Genomic DNA, 20,643 nt, shown 5'->3' on the forward strand with positions numbered 1-20,643 from the left:
GTCAAATAAGTAAATAAAATCTTTAATTAAAAAAAAAAAGGCCAATCCAGCAAGATCTAACAGTCATTTTTCTAAGGCCAAATGTTCACATATATTTTATGCATTCTTAACTTTGCTCGCCCTTTCCCTGAAATTGAAACTCAAAATGTTAGCAAAATGTTAGTAAACACCTTGAGAGTTATAAATACAGCCTCTGCCATTTCTTTTATCAGATACTGACAGAAACATAAGCAAATATTCTCTTTCCCCACTAACAATACACATACTTACAAATATATCAACATTTATTTTCTTTACAATAGCCCTGAATTGTATACATCTTTCATTTTGGCTTCTTTTGATAGCCAGGTTGACTAGCTATCCACAATTCATGCCTTGTCACTGGAAAAAGCTGCGCAGCAGAAACTATATTTTCCAGCTTGGCTTTTTCATCTGGGTGTGGCCAACTAGAAAGAGTGGGGTGACTGCCTCTGAGCCCAGAGTTCACAGTGTGGGTGTGCCTTCTCCACCGTTTCCCCCATGCCAACCCGATGCAGGAAGTTACCAGGCTGGGTGACAGTGAAGTCCCAAGCTGGAAGGAACCGTGCTCTCTGAATTACTAGTGAGTGGAAAAGAGCCACCCTGCCCTCTAATACAATCATCTGCTTTAGACCATACCATGAGAAAAAAGAAACTTCCACTGAGTTTTTGCCATTATGCATTTTTTAGGCCTATTTGTTTCTACAATTAGGGTTACTCTCACTTAAAGGCTAGTATTATTCTAACTCTAATAAAACTCTGCTATTCTGGATGTATTTTCCACTTAAAGAAATTTAGCTTGTTATAAATCTTGGGCAAAGAGCTAAGAAAGAATGGACAGTATCGAAAATTCTCAGTGACAAAATATTTCTAAAACAGACTTTCCTACTGCTTACTCTTCAGTGAGTAAATTAAATACTTCACGATGATTTAGATAATGACATTAGAGCAGAGTCAGAGTGTAAAACTTCAGAAGTTTACTATGCTAGCAAGACATACCTGAACAATACCAAGAGTAGCAGATGTAACTGGATCAGAAAAATCACCACCAGGCGGAGAAACCCTGTATTTAAAGGGGAAAAAAAGTCATTAGAGATGTTTAAGAAAAGTAACTGGCATATGAAAATAAAACCTGTTTGAAAGTCAGTATTAATGTAAATAACTTTAGAACTAACCTTTATTTTCTTTTTAAGATTTTATTTACTTATTAGAGAGAGAGAGCCACAGAGCACAAGTGGTCCCTGGTGGGGGATGGAGAGTGTGGGTGTAGAACAGCAGATCCCAGAACCTTGGCATCATGACCTGAGCTGAAGGCAGACACTAAACCAACTGAGACACCCAGGTAACCCTAGAACTAACCTTTAGAACTAAATTTTAGAATAAGAGAAACTTACATACAAACATTAATAGAAATCAGTACTAAGTTGCAAATAACAATGGTAACTACTGAACACCTTCCAGTACTAGAAATGAGAGAGATAATCAGTTTCATGATTCTAAACAAAAGATGAAACAGGAAGGAAGAAAAAATTCTAAAAACAAAGTATGGCTTTATGTAGTGATCATAATCTCCACTTTTTTATCCTGATGCAATGTTACCTTAACAGGTCTATAATTTTCTAAGTTATTAAGACATTGTGACTTAAATATGATAAATCAGTTAAGTTGAATAACCAGAACAGGCAGAGAGAACCTAAACATGTACATTGTAAAGAACTCTTTGGGTGACCCTGGAGTGCAATCTTGGTTAAGAACCACTACCCCCAGGGACACCTGGATGACTCAGTGGGTTAAAGCCTCTGCCTTTGGCTCAGGTCATGAGGGGGTCCTGGGATCAAGCCCCACATTGGGCTCTCTGCTCCACAGGGAGCCTGCTTCTCCCTCTCTCTGCCTGCCTCTCTGTCAAAAAAACAAAACAAAACAAAACAAAAAACCAAAAAACAAAAAAAACAACCACTACCCTCAAGAGGAAGCTGAACCTTTTCTCTTTAAAATAAATGAATTTTAATTTTTCTTCTGAAAAGTTAGTGATTGAGATGCTTACGCTCCTACAATGCTGACACTTCCTTCCCTTTCAGGATTTCCCAGACATTTCACCCTGCCGGCTCGCTCATAGAAAGAGGCCAGACGGGCACCAAGATATGCAGGATATCCACTATCTGAAAAATCAAAAAAGAAATTTAAGAGAGGTTCAAAGCCAATCCTAAAAATCCTATCAACCTTCTTACATGATAAGCAATACAAAGACTTACCTGCAGGCATTTCAGCTAAGCGGCCCGAGATTTCTCTAAGGGCCTCTGCCCATCTAGAGGTAGAGTCAGCCATCATACTGACGTGATAACCCATGTCACGGAAATATTCTGACAGCGTAATTCCTAAATTGGGAAGAATATTGCAAATTATAGTTTTACAACGTAGAATCCTGATTTTGTCACCCTTAAGAAAACTTTACAACAACAAGGACATGAGATAGATTGCTAGGTGTTCACCAAAATCTATTCCCCTCTTCTTTTGATTTTGTCACCCTTAAGAAAACTTAACAACAACAACAAGGACATGAGATAGATTGCTAGGTGTTCACCAAAATCTATTCCCCTCTTCTTTTATGCACACAGTTGAATTATGTTTCCTGGCCTCCTTAATATTTAGGTATGACCATGTAGGAGCACCTGGGTGGCTCAGTGGGTTAGAGCCTCTGCCTTTGGTTCAGGTCATGATCCCAGGGTTCTGGGATCCAGCCCCGCATCCAGCTCTCTGCTCGGCAGGAAGCCTGCTTCCTCCTCTCTCTGCCTGCCTCTCTGCCTACTTGTGATCTCTTTTCTGTCAAATAAATAAATAAAATCTATTAAAAAAAAAAAAAAAGACATGACCATGTAACTGACCTCGAGCTAACAGAATGAAAGTCAAAGTAATGAGTTCCATCATCAAGCAAGCCACATATCCTTCCATGCTCTTTATTCCTTCTCACTTACTGATATAGAGAGGACTCCCAGGAGCCCTGGAAGTCGTGAGTTAAAAATGAAAGAGTACATTTCAGCCTAGGTCCCAGTCCAGAATGACAGTATGAAAGAAGAGTGAGTCCCCTGACCACTTGAAGAAAACATGTTTTATTGAGCAATGACAAGTTTGGGTTTATTTGTTACCATAACCTAATCTAATACAATACACATTTTAAAAAGTAGGAAAAGACTTTTTCCTTATTCCTTGTTGAGATAATTAAGCCTGAAATTAATTTCCAACCCCCCAAATAATTAGCTTGTTTGGTTATTTTTCAAAAGTTGAAAATGTTATTAACCTGAATAATATTTAATTATCCAGATCATTCTGCTGTGCATTATCAGGTTCCATTTTATTAAATTACTTATAGTAAACCATTTAGAAGAGCCTAACATACAGAAAGAAGTCCCAGGTTCTAGTTTTTGTTCTGTCATCAAATGAAGCTAGCTTCATTTCCCAGTATGGTTTCCTAATCTGTTAAAATGGAGTAGGGGCGCCTTGGTGGCTCAGTGGTTTGGGCTGCTGCCTTCGGCTCGGGTCATGATCTCAGGGTCCTGGGATCGAGCCCCGCATCGGGCTCTCTGCTCCGCGGGAAGCCTGCTTCCCTCTTTCTCTCTCTCCCTCTCTGCCTGCCTCTCTGCCTACTTGGGATCTCTGTCTGTCAAATAAATAAATAAAATCTTAAAAAAAAAAAAATGGAGTAACTCTTGCTCTATCTGTATAAATCAGATGAGATGATACATATAAACATCCTCTGAAAAGTACAATATATTATACAATTAAGATACTAGAAAATTATAGTTGTTACTACACTGTAAGAGTCCCAAAATCTAATGCCCTGATTCATTTTATCAGTAAAGAAACAGAGGCATATATAAGTAAAACAAAATGCACTAAAAAAGTTCAGCACTTTACTATTTATCATATATTTTTCAGAATAAGAAATACTGATATCTAAGTCTTCTAAAAAGATGATTCCATGGTCAAAATCTTAAAAAAAAAAACAAAAACAAAAACTTCTCATTATTGAGGCTTAAAAAAACCACATTGGGGCGCCTGGGTGGCTCAGTGGGTTAAGCCGCTGCCTTCGGCTCGGGTCATGATCCCAGAGTCCTGGGATCGAGTCCCGCATCGGGCTCTCTGCTCAGCAGGGAGCCTGCTTCCCTCTCTCTCTCTCTCTGCCTGCCTCTCTGTCTACTAGTAATCTCTGTCTGTCAAATAAACAAACAAAAAAAAACAACAAAAAAAAAACCCACATCTGTCATCAAATATTCCAATGTGATGATAGGATCAGGTCCTTTCTTACACCAGCATGGCTACATTTTCAGTCTCTGTGATGATGCTCATTAATGCTTGTATTAGAAAGACTTCATGGAAGAGACAGAGACCAATGAGTAAACTTCAAAGGAGTTTCACAGACCTAACGATATCAGTTCCTAACAGTTAAAAAAACAACACCTCAGACAAAATCAAAAGATGAACAAACTGGGAAAACACTGGCAACTCATGACAGATAAAACGCTAATTTCAAAGCTTTTATAAATCAGTAAGAAAAAGGAGTCCTATCCAAAAGGAACATGGACAGAAAACAGTTTTCAAATGGTTAATACAGAGAGGAAAAACGCTAGCTCAGGAAAGAAATACAGACTGAACAGGTACCTAATATAAAGCAGGGATAGTAAAATGCAAATTGACAAATCTAGGTACTGAGAAAATCAGCGTTCACTGCAATATTCCTTCAAATGTCTATGTGTCTGATAATTATTGGTAAAGATATGGAGAAACAGAACTCTTTTTTGCTGTTAACCCTTTTGAAGGGCTATCAAAATGAAAAATCTACATTAGCTGTTGTATGCTTGGCAATTTTACTTCTACAAATTTACCTTACAAAAATGGGCAAAGAAATGTGCATAAAACATGAAAAGAACTATAAAAAAACACACATAAAGATGTTTTAGTGATACAAGGTTTGTGATAGCAAAAAAAGATCAATAATCCAAGTGTCTACAGAAAGATGCTGGTTAAATCAGTTATGATGTAGCCATACAGCTGGGATACTGTGCAGCTATTTAAAAGAAGAACTCCTGTCTTAAGATAGATGAATTTGTCACTTTCTCCTTCTCACACAAGTTAATCACCAAACAAGGAGAACAAGAAATATAAATATAAAATTATTGGGCACTTAGGTGGCTCAGTGGGTTAAGCCTCTGCCTTCAGCTCAGGTCATGATCTCAGGGTCCTGGGATCAAGTCCCGCATCGAGCTCTTTGCTCGGCATGGAGCCTGCTTCCTCCTCTCTCTCTCTGCCTCTCTTTTTTTTTTTTTTTAAAGATTTTATTTATTCATTTGAGAGAGAGACAGTGAGAGAGAGAGCATGAGCGAGGAGAAGGTCAGAGGAAGAAGCAGACTCCCCATGGAACTGGGAGCCCGATGCGGGACTCGATCCCAGGACTCCGGGATCATGACCTGAGCCGAAGGCAGTTGTCCAACCAACTGAGCCACCCAGGCATCCCTCTGCCTGCCTCTCTGCCTACTTGTAATCTCTCTGTGTCAAATAAATAAGTAAAATCTTAAAAAAACAAAAACAAAAAAAACAAAACTCTATTACTAAAAACAAGGGGATACGTTTAGTCCCAAAACACAATCATGAGGAAAGCCACCTAAATGAGGTAAAACCCAAACAAGAATTCACAAGAAGCTGGACATCTCAGATTAAGTCTCTGCAAAACAGGGGCAAAACCAAGAATCCTTTGTCTGGAACACTGCACAAGGGATACAGATTCCTTGGATCCAGTCTGGCATCAAGCAGCAGGGAGATGGTGACAAACAAAATACATGTAGGCACTCCTCTACAGTAAGGAAGAGTAGATGAGGCAGGGTAGAAGAAGGAATTCACTGTTAAGTGACTTTGCAGCCGTAGATTTCTGTGGTAGAAGAGAGGAGCAAAATCACTTACTTACACAACTCCATGCCATTACAAACTTCACAGATTCCCATGAAGGAATCCTGCCATGCCCTCCCATCTTTAAGGTAATAGTTAACAATACACATCAGCACAGGAACTACACAAAAATATAGAAGAAAAAAGACAGAAGAGCAAATGCAATGATGGTCAAAGAACCGATGATAGCTGTGGCCATGCTTAATTAATGAAAGAAAATATTAATAATGCATCCTACCACAAAATAAAATCTCAAGAAATATACAGTAAGCTCAGAAAAGAGGTTTCATGAGAAAGCAAAACTCAACAAAGAGCTGGAAGAAAAAATAAAGCCATTACAGAAATGAAGGTTTCACTAGAAGCAAAGCAAATAATAAACCCTGATTATCCTGTGAACAAAATGGACAAAAGGCTAAATAAAAAGGATCAGAGAGAAAAGATATGCGTGGAAAATAGACAAAGGAGACCAGTATGTCTAGATAACCATAAGAGAAGAGAAAAAATTTCAGAAACAATTCTTGAAATCTTCCCCCACTGCCAAAACAGACATATTCATTGGTTGAAAAGGTAAGTATGTTTCAGGGAAAATTCACCAAAACTATCAATACTAGCATATATCCTAATAAAGTTATAAAACTTAAAAGAGAAATTCCTTTGGGCAAAAGAAAAATCAGTAATAGAAAAAAAAAAGTTCAGTTTCAAATCTTTACCTGGCATTTAAAAAAAAAAAAAAAGATTTATTTATTTTGAGAGAGAGAGAGCTCACATGAGTGAGCACACCAGGAGAGGCAGAGGAAAAGAGAGAGAGAATCCCAAGCAGGCTCTGCACTGAGTGTGGAGCCTGATGTGGGGCTCAATCCCACAACCCTGAGAAATTAATCTGAGTCAAAACCAAGAATCCAAGGTCAACTGACTGTACCACCCAGATGCCCCCCTCTCCCTAGCTCTTAATGTTAGAATAAGAGGTCTCAAGGAAACAGATATTGATACAAAATACTTATACCCAGCCAAACTATTATTAAAATTTAAAGGCAGTGGAGAAGGATCTGACTGGCTCAGCTGGAAGAGTGTGCAAGTCTTGATCTTGGGGTCATTAGTTCAAGCCCCAAATTGGGTGTAGAGATTATTTAAAGAGAAAGGGAAAAAAGAAAGACAATTTAAAGGCAGTGGAAAAAAAAAAAACTTATGAAGAAAAAAGAATCTATGGAATATATTTTTCCTGAGCCTTTCTTGAAGGAACTTCGTAAAATCAGATTTTAGCCAACCATGAAACGAATGGAGAAACTATAGCCAAAGGACTGCTGTGGAAACTAACTCCATTTTATTCTAGGTTTAAGGCTAATACAAATATTGTATGTAGGGTTACACAACAGAATGTGAATACTATAAATCCTGAAAATGTAGAAATAAGAGTACCAAAATCTGGGACAGAAGTGGGAGCAAAAAGGAATACATAAACAAATGGATTTTCTTATCTTTTATATCCAGCCATCAAGATATAATTCAAAACTGATAATTCAAGTTATAGAGATTCAGATATATTTGGAGTTAGAGCAATGGTAAAACATGTAATAAAAAAAACAATAGTAGATGTGTCATTTATGGTCATGCTAGCTTTAAACTTATGAACAGATATAAACTGCCTTTTTTTTCTTTAAAGATTTACTTTAGAGAGAGAAACAAGAGGGTGAGTGAGTGGGGGGAGGGGCACAGAGAGGAGAAGAATCCCAAGCTGACTCCCCACCAAGCACAGAGCCCAGCATAAGGCTTGATCCTAGGACCTGAAATCATGACCTGAGCCAAAATCAAGAGCTAGACTCTTAACCAACTGTATCACCCAAGTGCCCCCAGATGTAAACTGCTTTTATTCCAATTCATATACTCACCAGTATAAATAGAAGCTTCTCTAGCAGCAACAGGCATATTGGAGGTATTGGCTACCAAAGCTGTCCTCTTCATAATTGATTCCACCTTACCATCAACTTCCATTGTGAGCTAGAGACAAACAATCTATTTTGATCCTCTAATTTCCAAATAGAATATTTTAGTCCCCCATTTTTTTTTTTTTTTACAATTTACCCATACTTAATTCATTTTATAATCAGTTTTCCTGAAGTAATATTTCCCATCACTCCAACCCTTTCTCCCTACCTCACTGTGCTGTAAGAAGACAGACATTATTTCTATTTTATAAATGAAATCTATTATTTTATGGAAGAAGGAATATTAGTTTAGCAACCTAATAGATCATATAAAACTGATATAAAGTTCCCATCCATAAATACTTTGTCTATTTTCTCTCCACAACACCGTGAAAAGAAACTTTAAAGTATCTGACTGAAAAAGTCAAATTCCTTTCCTTGAATATAAAAATTGAATCACAAATATAATTAGAAAATTCCTTAAGAGATCCTTGACAAATGAGAGCCTTGCTCCAGATCCCACACAAAGCTTTATTAATTGCCACTGAAAGTTGATTAGTGGTATTTTCTCTAGAGTAACATTTGAAGCTTTATATATACAAACCTCTGGAAAGTCGCGGAGGACTTCAGACATCTCATTTCCTCGTTCACCACATCCTACATAGATGATCACATCACTGTTGGAATACTTGGATAGGGACTGTGATATCACTGTCTTCCCGCAGCCAAAAGCCCCCGGGATTGCAGTAGTTCCTCCCTGTACACATCTAAGCAAAGAAGACAAAGTGGATAACTTTACTTGGTAATAAATACTAACAAATAAAGTAGGTAAGTGACACAGAAATACAAGTTAAGGGAAAAAAAGCACTTTGAAATACTTTCATCTGTATCAATATCTATTTATAACTATATACACAAAGATAGATACACAGCTACAGATACAAAAATTGCTTCCCCAACTGATAGCTATAACTGCATTTTTTTTATTATCATTAACCATCTCTACCATCTTTAATAGTTAGAAAGTAAGAATATAAGCCAAAACGTACCTGGGGAAAAGGAATACAAAAATAAATAAAACAGTATTAATGATCTTTGGAATGCTTATATAAATAAGTTTATGAAAGTACAATATAGGAATTAAAGCTAAAAGACAAATTTAAATTAATTTACTAAGTAGTCTTCTGATGCAAAAAATAAGACCTAAGAAAATCATATCCTGCCGTAAAGGTTAATGAACAAGGACTTGTATTAAGGTGTCATTGTCAATCCCTCTTTATGCATTGCGTAACTATTTATGAAGTACTTCCCAGGCATTAAACTCTGCTTGGAGATACTGGAGAGACACCAGCAAATAAGATAGCCACGTTTCTGTCTGCACAAAGCCCACATTCCAGCAGGGTAAAATGAAGAGGCAGCTGGTGATTACAGTGCCATTTAGCAGCTACGTTCGAACTTTCCCTATGCAGTGGTACCAGAGAGTGAATCACCCTTAGGGGCAAAGGAAAGTACATGTTGTGGTGTGTATCTGTGTCTGTGTCCGTGTATGTGTGTGTCCGTGTGTGTGTATGCAGGTACAGCAGGAGGGTGTGGGAAAAAGAAATGAAATGTAATGCTAATTACAAATGTCTTTGTAATATTGTGTTCTACTATAAAATTCACAGAAACACCATAGCCTTAATAATAATGATAGACTGGGACGCCTGGGTGGCTCAGTTGGTTAAGCAGCTGCCTTCGGCTCAGGTCATGATCCCAGCGTGCTGGGATCGAGTCCCACATCAGGCTCCTTGCTCGGCGGGGAGCCTGCTTCTCCCTCTGCCACTGCCTGTCATTCTGTCTGCCTGTGCTCGCTCTCTCCCCCTCTCTCTCTCTGATAAATAAATAAAATCTTTAAAAAAAAAAATAATGATAGACTTCTTCAATATAAAACTAATATGCATTAGAAAGTTTTTTCCCCTTCAAACTTTTCAATGACTTCAATCAACTGAGTCCATCTCTCAAATCACTTTTAACTTGGGCGGGGAGGCAGGGCTGGGTGTGACCCAGTTTGGAAATTCAACAATTCAGTGTGAAAAGTGCTAGCACAGAGAACATCCAAGGTGCTATGGGAGAACACAGCAAGGGATACAAAGTGCGACACTGGATTGGAGTGTGATTAGGAGATCCTTCCGACAGTAGCTAAGACCTGAAGGGAAACAGAAATTAGCCAGATGAAAAGAAATAATGTTCCAAGCAGAGGAAACAGCATATCCAAAGGCCCAAAGGCAAGAAGGAGCACTGCTTGAGGAACTAAAAGTCCCTCAGGATACCTGGCAGATGATATATATGGTGCTAGGGCAGTCAAGTGGCTGAGATACTGGAAAGTTAAGTGACAGCCAGATCACAGCTGGTTTTGTAAGGAGTTATGGAGTATTTGTTTGAAAAGCAGTGAAGTGCACTTAGAGGTTTCAAGCAAAACAGTGCAGGACCAGATATGTTTTAGATGGGTCATTACATAATATGGACAATACTTAGAAAGAAGGCAAGACTGAAGAGAAGTATGATTAAAATGTGATTATTGCAAGAATTAGGGTAGAATCCTTTATTAAAATCATGGAGTAGGGATGAAAGATATAGATTTTTAAATGTCCAGGTAATAGACTAAAAGCACTTTTCAATAATTAGGTGTGGGCAGGTAAGAATGATCATTGAGAGGAGTCACAGATTTCACATTTGGCATTTTACCAGATGGATGACAGTGACATTGGTTCCAAGAGACAACAAAAAAAGATGAGCAACTTTCAAAGAGTGGTGATTAAGATAATGATTTTAGCTATGAACATACTGACTCTGAGGCACCTCTAAGGCATTCAAAAAGAGAGGTATGAATAGAAGTGAATATTTGAGTGTGGAACTCAGGTGAGATCTGGGAGGAAGATACAGATTTGGAAGTCATCATGTTAATATTTAATATTTAAGTCTTGAGTGTGAAAAAACTCTTAATATCAAAATTAAGGGAGAAGGGACCTGAAATAGAGAATAAGAACTTGTGGACAGAAGCTAATAGGAAAAACAAAGAAAGAGGATATTTCAAGGAGAAAGGAGTAGAAAGCAATATCTGAAGTTACAGGAATCAAGGAAATACTAAAGCTTATTTATTGAATTATCAGTACAGGAGTGAATGATATTAGGGAGAGTAGTTTCAACTAGGTGGGCAACATGAATTAGAGTGGGAAAAGTGGAGATGGCCAATTTATTTTTTCAAGAGGTCTCGCTATGAAGATGAGGAGACAAGTAGTGGAAGGTAGAAAGGAGTAAGGGGTGGAAGGTAGACATTTTTTTCATTAGATGGGAAATAAAGGGAAGATAAGCTTGAAGCTTATATAAAGGGAGATAGCCTAAAGTGAGGTCTCTGAGGAGACATGAGGTAGGATATACTCCAGAAAGAGGAAAGGAAGAAGGAATCAATGGAAGTGCACATTAACTGAAGGAGTTTCAAATGTGATGGCCTCTAAGTTCTCTGTGAAGGCTCTAGCATGATCACTTTTTGCCAAACAAAGAAGGAAGAATGGAGCTGAGGCTTTGACACAGGTGTAGAGGTCTGAAACAGCTGCCGAGTAGAGGAGGAGAATGGTAAAGAGGGAAATGCCGGACGTGACCCAGCAGTGATGTACTAACTTGCACTGGTTATCTGATTTTCTCAGCAGCCTGTGTGTAGACCTGAGGGAAGGGGATAGCTGGACGGATTCACAGCTGGGAAGCTGCCGGGAGGGATGTTGCTAGGTGTAACAAAAACAAAAGAACAAGAAAATTCAGTATCCCGGCAAATATGCAGAAAATTGACAGACTAGTAAGCTTAAGCTAGATACTGAAGGATATGGAAACAGGAGGTACTGACTAATAAGAAGCCACAGGATCGAAGATTTTAATGAGAAATAGCGAGAATAACTCAAAGTAGGTTTCAAGGGTCAGTGGGATGTATGCGGGTTAGTGATCAAGGTTAAAGGAGTTACTGTACAATGGCTTCAGTCATTCCTGGGGATTAAATGATAAAGTCATTTGTTGAAAGTAAAGCAGGGTATGGTGAAGCCTGAGAATTAAAAGAGATTTTTAAACAGTCGAAGAAAATGGCAAAGTGCAGACGTGAGCAGCATGTAGAGCTCGGTTGATTTTAGAAACCATTGACTTATAGTGAATGATACCAACCTACTCATTCTAGGATAACTTAATAAAGATAGTCATATCTTTGGGCACAGATTTTCTTCTGGAAATTTTATTTTTTCAGAAACTTTCAGGAAAAAAAAACCTTTTCTTTTGCAACTGTGAAACAATAAATCTTCAGTGATTTGACTCTATAACAAGCACTGGCAATATATGAATATATTTAACTAGTTCACTATTATTTCTCTAGATACATTTATTATAGAATTAGCACAGGAAACCTTTCATCTATAAACCAGTGAAACAATAAACATATATAATCCTGAGGGAAAAAAAACACAGCTCACACTTACGGAAAAAGGGCATCAAGAACCCTTTGGCCAGTCAACAAGGGATGATTAGCTGGCAGCTTCTCAGTGACTGGCCGAACTTGACGTACAGGCCATACTTGTACCATGCTAAACTTTTCCTTTACGCCTTCAAATTCAAGCTCCAAGACAACATCCTATAAAAATAGGGCAGGATGTTAAGTACAGTCAAATATATGAACATTCCTTCCTCTAAAATCAAAGTAATTCCAGATTCCTCTTGGGGGTGGAGAGGTGGTATGTGGAAGTAGAGAAGGAGATCTGTATTTCTTAATGCTCATCGTTATATACAGAGTTCTCATTTTTTTAACCAGGTGCACTTATTACTGTTTCAAGAATTAAAAAACAGGAGTTTTGAGAAAGAGGTATTTCAAGTAACAGAGGAATAGTTAAATTATATGAATATGCACAGGGACAAGTCTTTAAAGATACAGATGACACTCTTGGGACTGGGGAGAAATGAAAACTTTCAGAATTTACTTTGTATGCTTTGTGTGCTTACTCTATTACAATGTTCTTATACTGATTTAATTAAAAATGCTTACCTATTAAGAACCCTAACATATTTAATAAAGTTAAATATTAAATATTTACAAAAGCAAAACGATGAGTAATACTCTAACATTTATGAACACTGGGATGGTTTCAACTATTCAAAAACAATCCCAACATCCAGACTTATAGGTATCAGTAATTCTGTTGATAAGTGAATTTGAATTATCTACCTCAGAGTATTTCATTCCGTGTAGGAGTGTATGAGTCTCAAAGCTAGTGAGTCAGGTTGGCTGATGGCCCAGAATCCCAATCATTACTTAACTCTTTTGTTCTAAATATTTTGTAGAGAACAGACTTATTCTCGTGGAATGATTAGAAAAATATTCTTTTATCACATTTTGTTGGGAACAGATTATTTGTTATAATGTTCTCCTTAATAAAGTTATCTTCATACCCACAAAGACTATTGTTTGTTTACTGTATTTGATATGATATGACTATCAATAACATTCAAGGACTAAGTTTTAAATAGCTCATCCAGAGTCAGAATTCATATAATCTGTCATACAGTTTACTGTATAAATATATACTGACAGTTAAAAGCAAAGTAAGTCTATTCTATATCTAAAAGATCAGGTTTTAAGTAATGTAGCATAAGTTAAGAAATGTTACACTACATATTGCTTTTCCTTAAAAAAAAAAAAAAAAACCGGGGCGCCTGGGTGGTTCAGTGGGTTAAGCCACTGCCTTTGGCTCAGGTCATGACCTCAGGGTCCTGGGATCGAGTCCCACATGGGGCTCCTTCCTCAGCAGGGAGCTTGCTTCCCTCTCTCTCTCTGCCTGCCTCTCTGTCTACCTGTGATCTCTCTCTGTCAAATAAATAAATAAAATCTTAAAAAAAACAAACAAACAAAAAACAAAACCACAAAACTAAGTATGTTCTGCTTTTTGTATTCCCAAGCCCAAGTTTAAAAATAAAATCATAAAAAAATCTTTAAAAATTATAGGAATTATTTACAGGGAACATCAGGTGTTGGCAAGGATGTAGAGAAAGGGGAGCCCTCTTGCCCTGTTAGTGGGTATGTAAATTTGTGGTGCAGCTATGCTGGAACCACATTTTGAGGAAAACAGGTTCCTCAAAAAGTTAAAAATATAACTACCCTACAACTCAGCAATTTCACTGTAGGTAATTACCCAAAAGATACAGAAATATGATTCAAAGGGATACATGCACCCCAATGTTTATGGCAGCATTATCAACAATAGTCAAACCATGAAAAGAGCCCAAATACCCATCCATTCATCAGTAGATGGATATTTGGGCTCTTTTGATATATATATATATATTTTTTATATATATACATGTATGTATGGAGGAATATTACTCAGCCATAGATAAAGAATGAAATCTTGCCATCTGCAACAATGTGGATGGACCTAGAGAGTATTATGCTAAAAGTGAAATAAGTCAGTCAAAGACAAATAGCACAGGATTTCACTTGTATGTGGAATTTAAGAAAAATAGATGAATACGGGGCGGGGAAGAGAGGCAACCATAAAACAGACTTTTAACTGTAGAGGCAAACTGAGAGTTACTGGGTTGGGGAGAGGGATGGGCTAAATGGATGATGGGTATTAAAGAGGCCCCTTGCAGGGGCACCTGGGTGACTCAGCCCTTAAGGGTCTGCCTTTAGCTCAGGTCATGATCCCAGAGCCCTGGGACTGAGCCCCGTATCAGGCTCCCCACTCGGTGGGAAGCCTGCTTCTCCCTTTCTCACTCCCCCTGCTTGTGTTCCCTCCATTGCTGTCTCTCTTCTCTGTCAAATAAATAAATAAAATCTTAAAAAAAAAAAAAAAAAAAAAAAAAAGAGGCCACCTGTTGTGATGAGCACTGGATGTTATATGTAACTGATGAATCACTAAATTCTACACCTGCAACTACTATTATTACATTGTATGTTAACAGGAATTTGAATTAAAACTTGGAAAAAAAAATGAGTAAGTGAATCTAATATATAACATGATGACTGTAGTTCACTGTATTGTATTACATACTTAAAAGCTGCTAACAGAGTAGATCTTAAATGTTCTCACCACACCCACACACACACATTAAGCACCCAAAGTGCTCTGATGAAGTACTAACTAACCCTATTGTGGTAATCATTTTGCAATGATAAGGGTACCAAATCATCATGGTTAAAAAAAAAAAAAAAATATGGGAGCTATTTAAAACCTACACATTAAGTATACATTAAGTATCAATTCTATGACTATTTAGGACACTAAAATGGGACAATTATCAGGTAGCGCCACACTTTACATAATAAAGTTTAGATCAAGTTTACATAATAAAGTTTATTTAAAGTTTACATAATACTTACTGAGGTATCGTAATTTCCAGGTGGAGCAATGTAAGTTACAGTTCCTCTGTTTCGTGGGGGTAACATGATTTTGTGTTTGATGAGTGAGTTCTCATTGACAATTCCATAAATATCTCCACCAGTGATGTGACTACCAACCTAGAGAGCAAGTACATTTGCTGTTTAATGTTCAAATAAACATCAAGCTGTTTAATGTTTAAATAAATGCCAAGTAGATTCATCCTTGCTGCCATTATTTAAATCATCTGCCTCACTTATCAATAAAACACATTAGTTCTATAATTCTTCTAGCAGATTTAAAGAAAAATTTAAACTATGCTTCTGTGGTCTATTTTTATTTGATAAAGTACAAAATAGTTCACTAAACATCTATTTCACATTCTTTCACCAACTTTAGAAATCTTGGTTAAAAAGACATACCCGTAGGTTTTTGCAAGGTGTAAAATCCCATTTGACATCTCTGTTGAGAGCAGACACATTTACTCCTCTGGGAATGTAGATACTTTGAGTCTGACTGCTGATATCTGACAAAGGTCTCTGAATACCATCAAAAATAGCTCCCATGATGCCAGGCCCAAGCTCTACTGAGAGGGGTTTACCAGTGCGGAGTACAGGATCTCCAACAGATACACCAGCTAGAAACAGTAGTTGAGGAAAACTCACTATGAAAGTTTAGAAACCCTATAAGAAGGAAATACCACAGTTGGAAGAGGAGATGATACTTAAGGAGCTAAAACAGAAATTCTCAAACTTCCTTAATTTGCAACATCCTCGGTGTTTCAGTAACTTTTTCACAGCAGCCTATGACAAAATATATATTTAATAATTCCATTTATTAAATAGTTCTATCCAACCAACTTAACAAATATGTATGTCCTAACAACTGAGTGTCACTTTAAGAGAAAAATATATAGAGATTGAAAGAAAAAAATGGCATTTTAATTTCATTTTTAAATAACATCACTTCTTCAAATGTACTGTAAAATTTTCAAACATTAGAATCAGACAAATACCTGTTCCACATTCATTTTTGTATGATACCTGCTTTTCAGCATAACAATCACCACTCAGTTTTGCAAAGATATGACATCATTGACAAGAATATAGTATAGTAGAATAATGAAAGTGTCTATTAACTGAAGTTACTGGTTCACATGATGTCTGACAGTATGTCTAATATTCTGATGTTAACCTCAAAAATTTTAAATATCCTGGCACGTCACCTGAGTTTGCAGCAGCTGCTCAGTGTGCCTTCTGCACAGTTTGGGAACCACAGAGCTAAGCACAGAAGCAATACATAGTGAATACATTGTTTCAACTATACTACTAAGGAATATCAGTCCCACAGAAAGGATATTAGTACCTGAGAAAAATCTTAAAATCTTAAAAATTAATAAGTGATTTTGAAAAGGAAAAGAATAAAACCTGCAAATAAGCACACCGAAACCATGTTGTTCACATACTTGTTGATTGATAGAGGAGTAAAATCAGTACAACTTTTACTGACAGCAACTCACCAAAATCTATCAAAATTTAAAACACATAACCTTGACCCAGGGGCACCTGGGTGTCTCAGTGGGTTAAGCCTCTGCCTTTGGCTCAGGTCATGATCTCGGGGTCGTGGGATCGAGCCCCGCATTGGGCTCTCTGCTCATCAAGGAGCCTGTTTCCACCCCCTTCCCTTCCACTGCCTGCCTCTGCCTACTTGTGATCTCTGTCAAAAAAAAAAAAAAAAAACTTAAAAAAAAAAAAACAAACCTTGACCCAAGAATCAAACTCCCATGAATTTGTACTATAATTACACTATAACACTGTTTATAACATATGTAGACTAGACACAACCAAAATTTTTATCATTAAAGAGATTAATAAATAATGGTATATTCATATGATGGAACTCTATGTAGCTTTTAAAACAAAATAGAGGATTTTCAATTAATTGCTCTAGAAAGATCTCCAAAATGTATTTTTTTTAAAGATTTTATTTATTTATTTGTCAGAGAGAGAGAAAGAGAGAGAGAGCGAGCGAGCACGAACAAGTGGGCAGAGTGGCAGGCAGAGGCGGAGAGAAGCAGGCTCCCTGCTGAGCAGGGAGCCCGATGCAGGACTCGATCCCAGGACCCTGGGATCATGACCTGAGCCGAAGGCAGTGGCTTAACTGACTGAGCCACCCAGGCATCCCTGCAAAATGTATTTTCATTTCCTGTATGAAACTTTTCCTTTTTTTTCTTTTTTAAAGATTTTATTTATTTATTTGAGAGAGAGTGAGAGTGGGAGAGAGAGCATGAGTGGGATGAAAGGCAGAGGGAAAAGCAGACTCCCTGCCAAGCAGGGAACCCAATGTGGGGCTCAATTCTGGAACTCTGGGATCATGACTTGAGCCAAAGGCAGAACCTCAACTGACTGAGCTACCCAGGCGCCCCCAATACGAAACTTTTCAAACCTAGAGCAAAGTTGAAAGAATTTTACAGTGAATTCTTTTATCTACCAGTTAGATCTTACCATTAACATTTTCCTATACTTTATCACATCCCTATCCATCTTCCATAATAGATGTATTTTTAAGTAAAAAAAGCAAAGTGTAGAACGGCATATGATATGTGGTCTTTTGGGGAAAAAAGGTTAGAAAAAAACACATTTATATTGGTTCATATATGCAATTAACAAACTAGAAGGATATACAATAAAAGGAATTGATAAAAATGGCTGCATGCGTGTATGGAAAACTGGTCAGATATAGGATGACAAAGGTGGAAAGGGCTGTCACTGTATACATGTTCATTTGTTTTTAAGTCTTCAAACCACATAAAAGATTGAAATATAAAGCTAACATTAGATTAAAAAAAACCTTTAAAAATTTCTTTTAATTAGTCATGATTTCATAGCTACAAAGACCTCTAATTTTATTTAAATTTTCAGATAATTTTATTTTGATTTAGCACCCCACCACTCACACAGCAAGAACAGCTACCTGAAAAAACGTATTTTAGTATGGCAAAAAAGTTCTATCAAGTAAAGCTTAATTAAATAGCCAAAGAACCAATGCCGCCCCTGTATTTATAGCAACATTATTTACAACAGCCAAGATAGGTAAGTATCCTAAGTGTCCACGGATAGATTAATGGATATAAATGATGTGTGTTTGTGTGTATAAAGAATATTATGGCATGTGTATACAGAGAGAATACAGAGATGTGGAGATGTGTATATAGAGAGAATATATTGTGTATTATGTTTCATTTTGTGTGTATGTATACACACACACACACACTCTATATTACACAATAAAATATTACTCAGCCACAAAAAAATAATGAAATCTTGCCATTTGCGACATGGGTGGACCTAGAAGGTCCATGAAGTTAAGTCAGAGAAAAATGAAGTAAGACAGAGAAAATTGAAGTAAAACATGAAGTAAGACAGAGAAAAATAGAGAAAAACAAATACAATATAATTTAACTTATGTGTGGAATCTAGAAAACAAAACAAATGAAAACACAGAAACAGAAACAGAGACAGATTCATTAAATACGGAGAACAACCTAGTGGTTGCCAGAGATGAGAAGGTTGGGTAGATGGGCAAAATAGGTGAAGGATATTAAGAGGTACAAACTTCCAGTTATAAAATAATCATGAGGATAAAAAGGTACAGCATGGGGAATATAGCCAATAATATTATAATAACTTTGTCCAGTAACAGATGAGAACTACACTTATCATGGTAAGCATTTCATAAAGAATGTTAACTGTCAAATACCTATGTTATACACCTGAAACTAGTATTATATTGTATGCCAACTCTACTTCAATAAAAAAAAAAAATTTCAAATAATAGTAATAAATAAGAATTAACGCTGATCCTGAAAATCAATTTAAGTAAAATATGTAAGTGAAGTTAAAAAAAAGCGGTTCCTCTTCACAAAGCCTAACACGTTATCTCTTTTTCATAGAAAACTAAAAATAAATACTTTGTTTAAAAGCCAAAAGTATGATAATCAAACAAGTAGTAAAAATTCCCTAGTGCTAAAGTTATAATGCAACATGTCATCCAGCATTTATTAGGATAAGATAGAGTAGTGACTTATTCATAAAATTTTCTATTTTAAACAGAAATCATGATCAGAGAATTTTAACCATAAAAATAGATGTTGTTATTGTTTATGCTTTCCTCTACAGTATGTTACTCTTAAGAAAAACTGTAATTGGTTTCCCGTAAAGTTTGTGAACTACCAAAATATAAAGGGCAATAAAAGTTCAGAAGACAATACTAACTGCTTAAAATAAGATCAGTAATTCCTAGTACCTTTCCTCAAATTCTTGTATAAATCAGGTTTCTTTACAACACCAAGATTTCATGCTTTTGATGTGACTGCTTGTTGCTGCTTCCACCTTTGCCATAAATCCTTAAATTCGGACTTGTAGAAAGTGACAAGAAATTGAACCAAAAAGGATACAAGTTTCTTCATACACCTGGATAGTAGCCATGTCACCCTCCAATCGGATAATCTCTCCAACCAGCTCACTGTGGCCCACTCTCACCAGCTCATACATGGCCGCACCTGCCATGTCACAGGCTGTGACCACTGAAAAGAACAAATGAGTATTTGGTAACTTAAGATTCTGTGAACAGTTACAGGTAACTGAAATATCTGATCAATCCAGTAACACACCTCTCTCACACATTAAGAAAAATAAAACACCTGCTATGAAACATACATACAGTTTCACAAAAATATGCATTTTTAGCAGATGATATACAGGTAAAAGAAATCTGTTAGGCTAAAGCTTATTCATTTCATTTACATAATACACATGAAAATTATTTTCAAAAATTCTGAAGTTCTATATGGCAAACCCTTACCTAGCAGCACTGAGACAAAATTTTGACCAACTGAAGTTGCTATAAAGCAAGAAATGATGGATTTGGGAACAATAAAAAAATTTTTAAACCAAAGTTAGAACAAGAACTTTAGCAAGTAGCATGGTAAAACGCAACACAATTATCAGTTCGCTGTGTTGTCACCATTCCTTTGAGAAACAATATATAAAATAACATCTTTATTTTCATTTCTAACACTTCATATTACTGGTTCTTAAAACTCTTCTGGGACAAGGACACCTTTGATAAACTAATGACAGCTCTACCTAGAAAAACTCACATATGCATCAAAAAAACTTTTTTCAGGGGCACCGAGCTGGCTCAGTTGGCACAGCATGCAACTCCTGATGTCAGGATTGTGAGTTCAAGCCCCACAATGGGTGTAGAGATTATCTAAGATATAAAATCTTTAAAAAATAATAATATTTTTCATAGATCTTTCATCCCTTCAAAGGATGTTTATAATTAGTCATCACCAGTGGGTGAAGTTTCAATTAATA

At 36.7% G+C, this 20,643-nt stretch overlaps 1 protein-coding gene across 4 annotated transcripts in view; it reads right to left on the reverse strand.

Moving 5' to 3' along the window:
• Nucleotides 1-20,643, reverse strand: part of ATP6V1A (ATPase H+ transporting V1 subunit A) — a 61,318-nt gene that overhangs the window by 11,763 nt on the left and 28,912 nt on the right. For all 4 annotated transcript variants that reach the window (XM_059391948.1, XM_059391946.1, XM_059391947.1 and 1 more), the window contains 9 exons: nt 19,719-19,847; nt 15,685-15,899; nt 15,265-15,402; nt 12,371-12,522; nt 8,482-8,644; nt 7,842-7,950; nt 2,271-2,393; nt 2,063-2,177; nt 1,018-1,081 (listed from right to left, as the gene is read on the reverse strand). In XM_059391948.1, the coding sequence (XP_059247931.1) occupies nt 1,018-1,081; nt 2,063-2,177; nt 2,271-2,393; nt 7,842-7,950; nt 8,482-8,644; nt 12,371-12,522; nt 15,265-15,402; nt 15,685-15,899; nt 19,719-19,847 (1,208 nt within the window). The remainder of the gene's footprint in view (nt 1-1,017; nt 1,082-2,062; nt 2,178-2,270; nt 2,394-7,841; nt 7,951-8,481; nt 8,645-12,370; nt 12,523-15,264; nt 15,403-15,684; nt 15,900-19,718; nt 19,848-20,643) is intronic.

Source organism: Mustela nigripes, chromosome 2, assembly GCF_022355385.1.
Source record: "Mustela nigripes isolate SB6536 chromosome 2, MUSNIG.SB6536, whole genome shotgun sequence".
NCBI classification, from domain to species: domain Eukaryota; kingdom Metazoa; phylum Chordata; class Mammalia; order Carnivora; family Mustelidae; genus Mustela; species Mustela nigripes.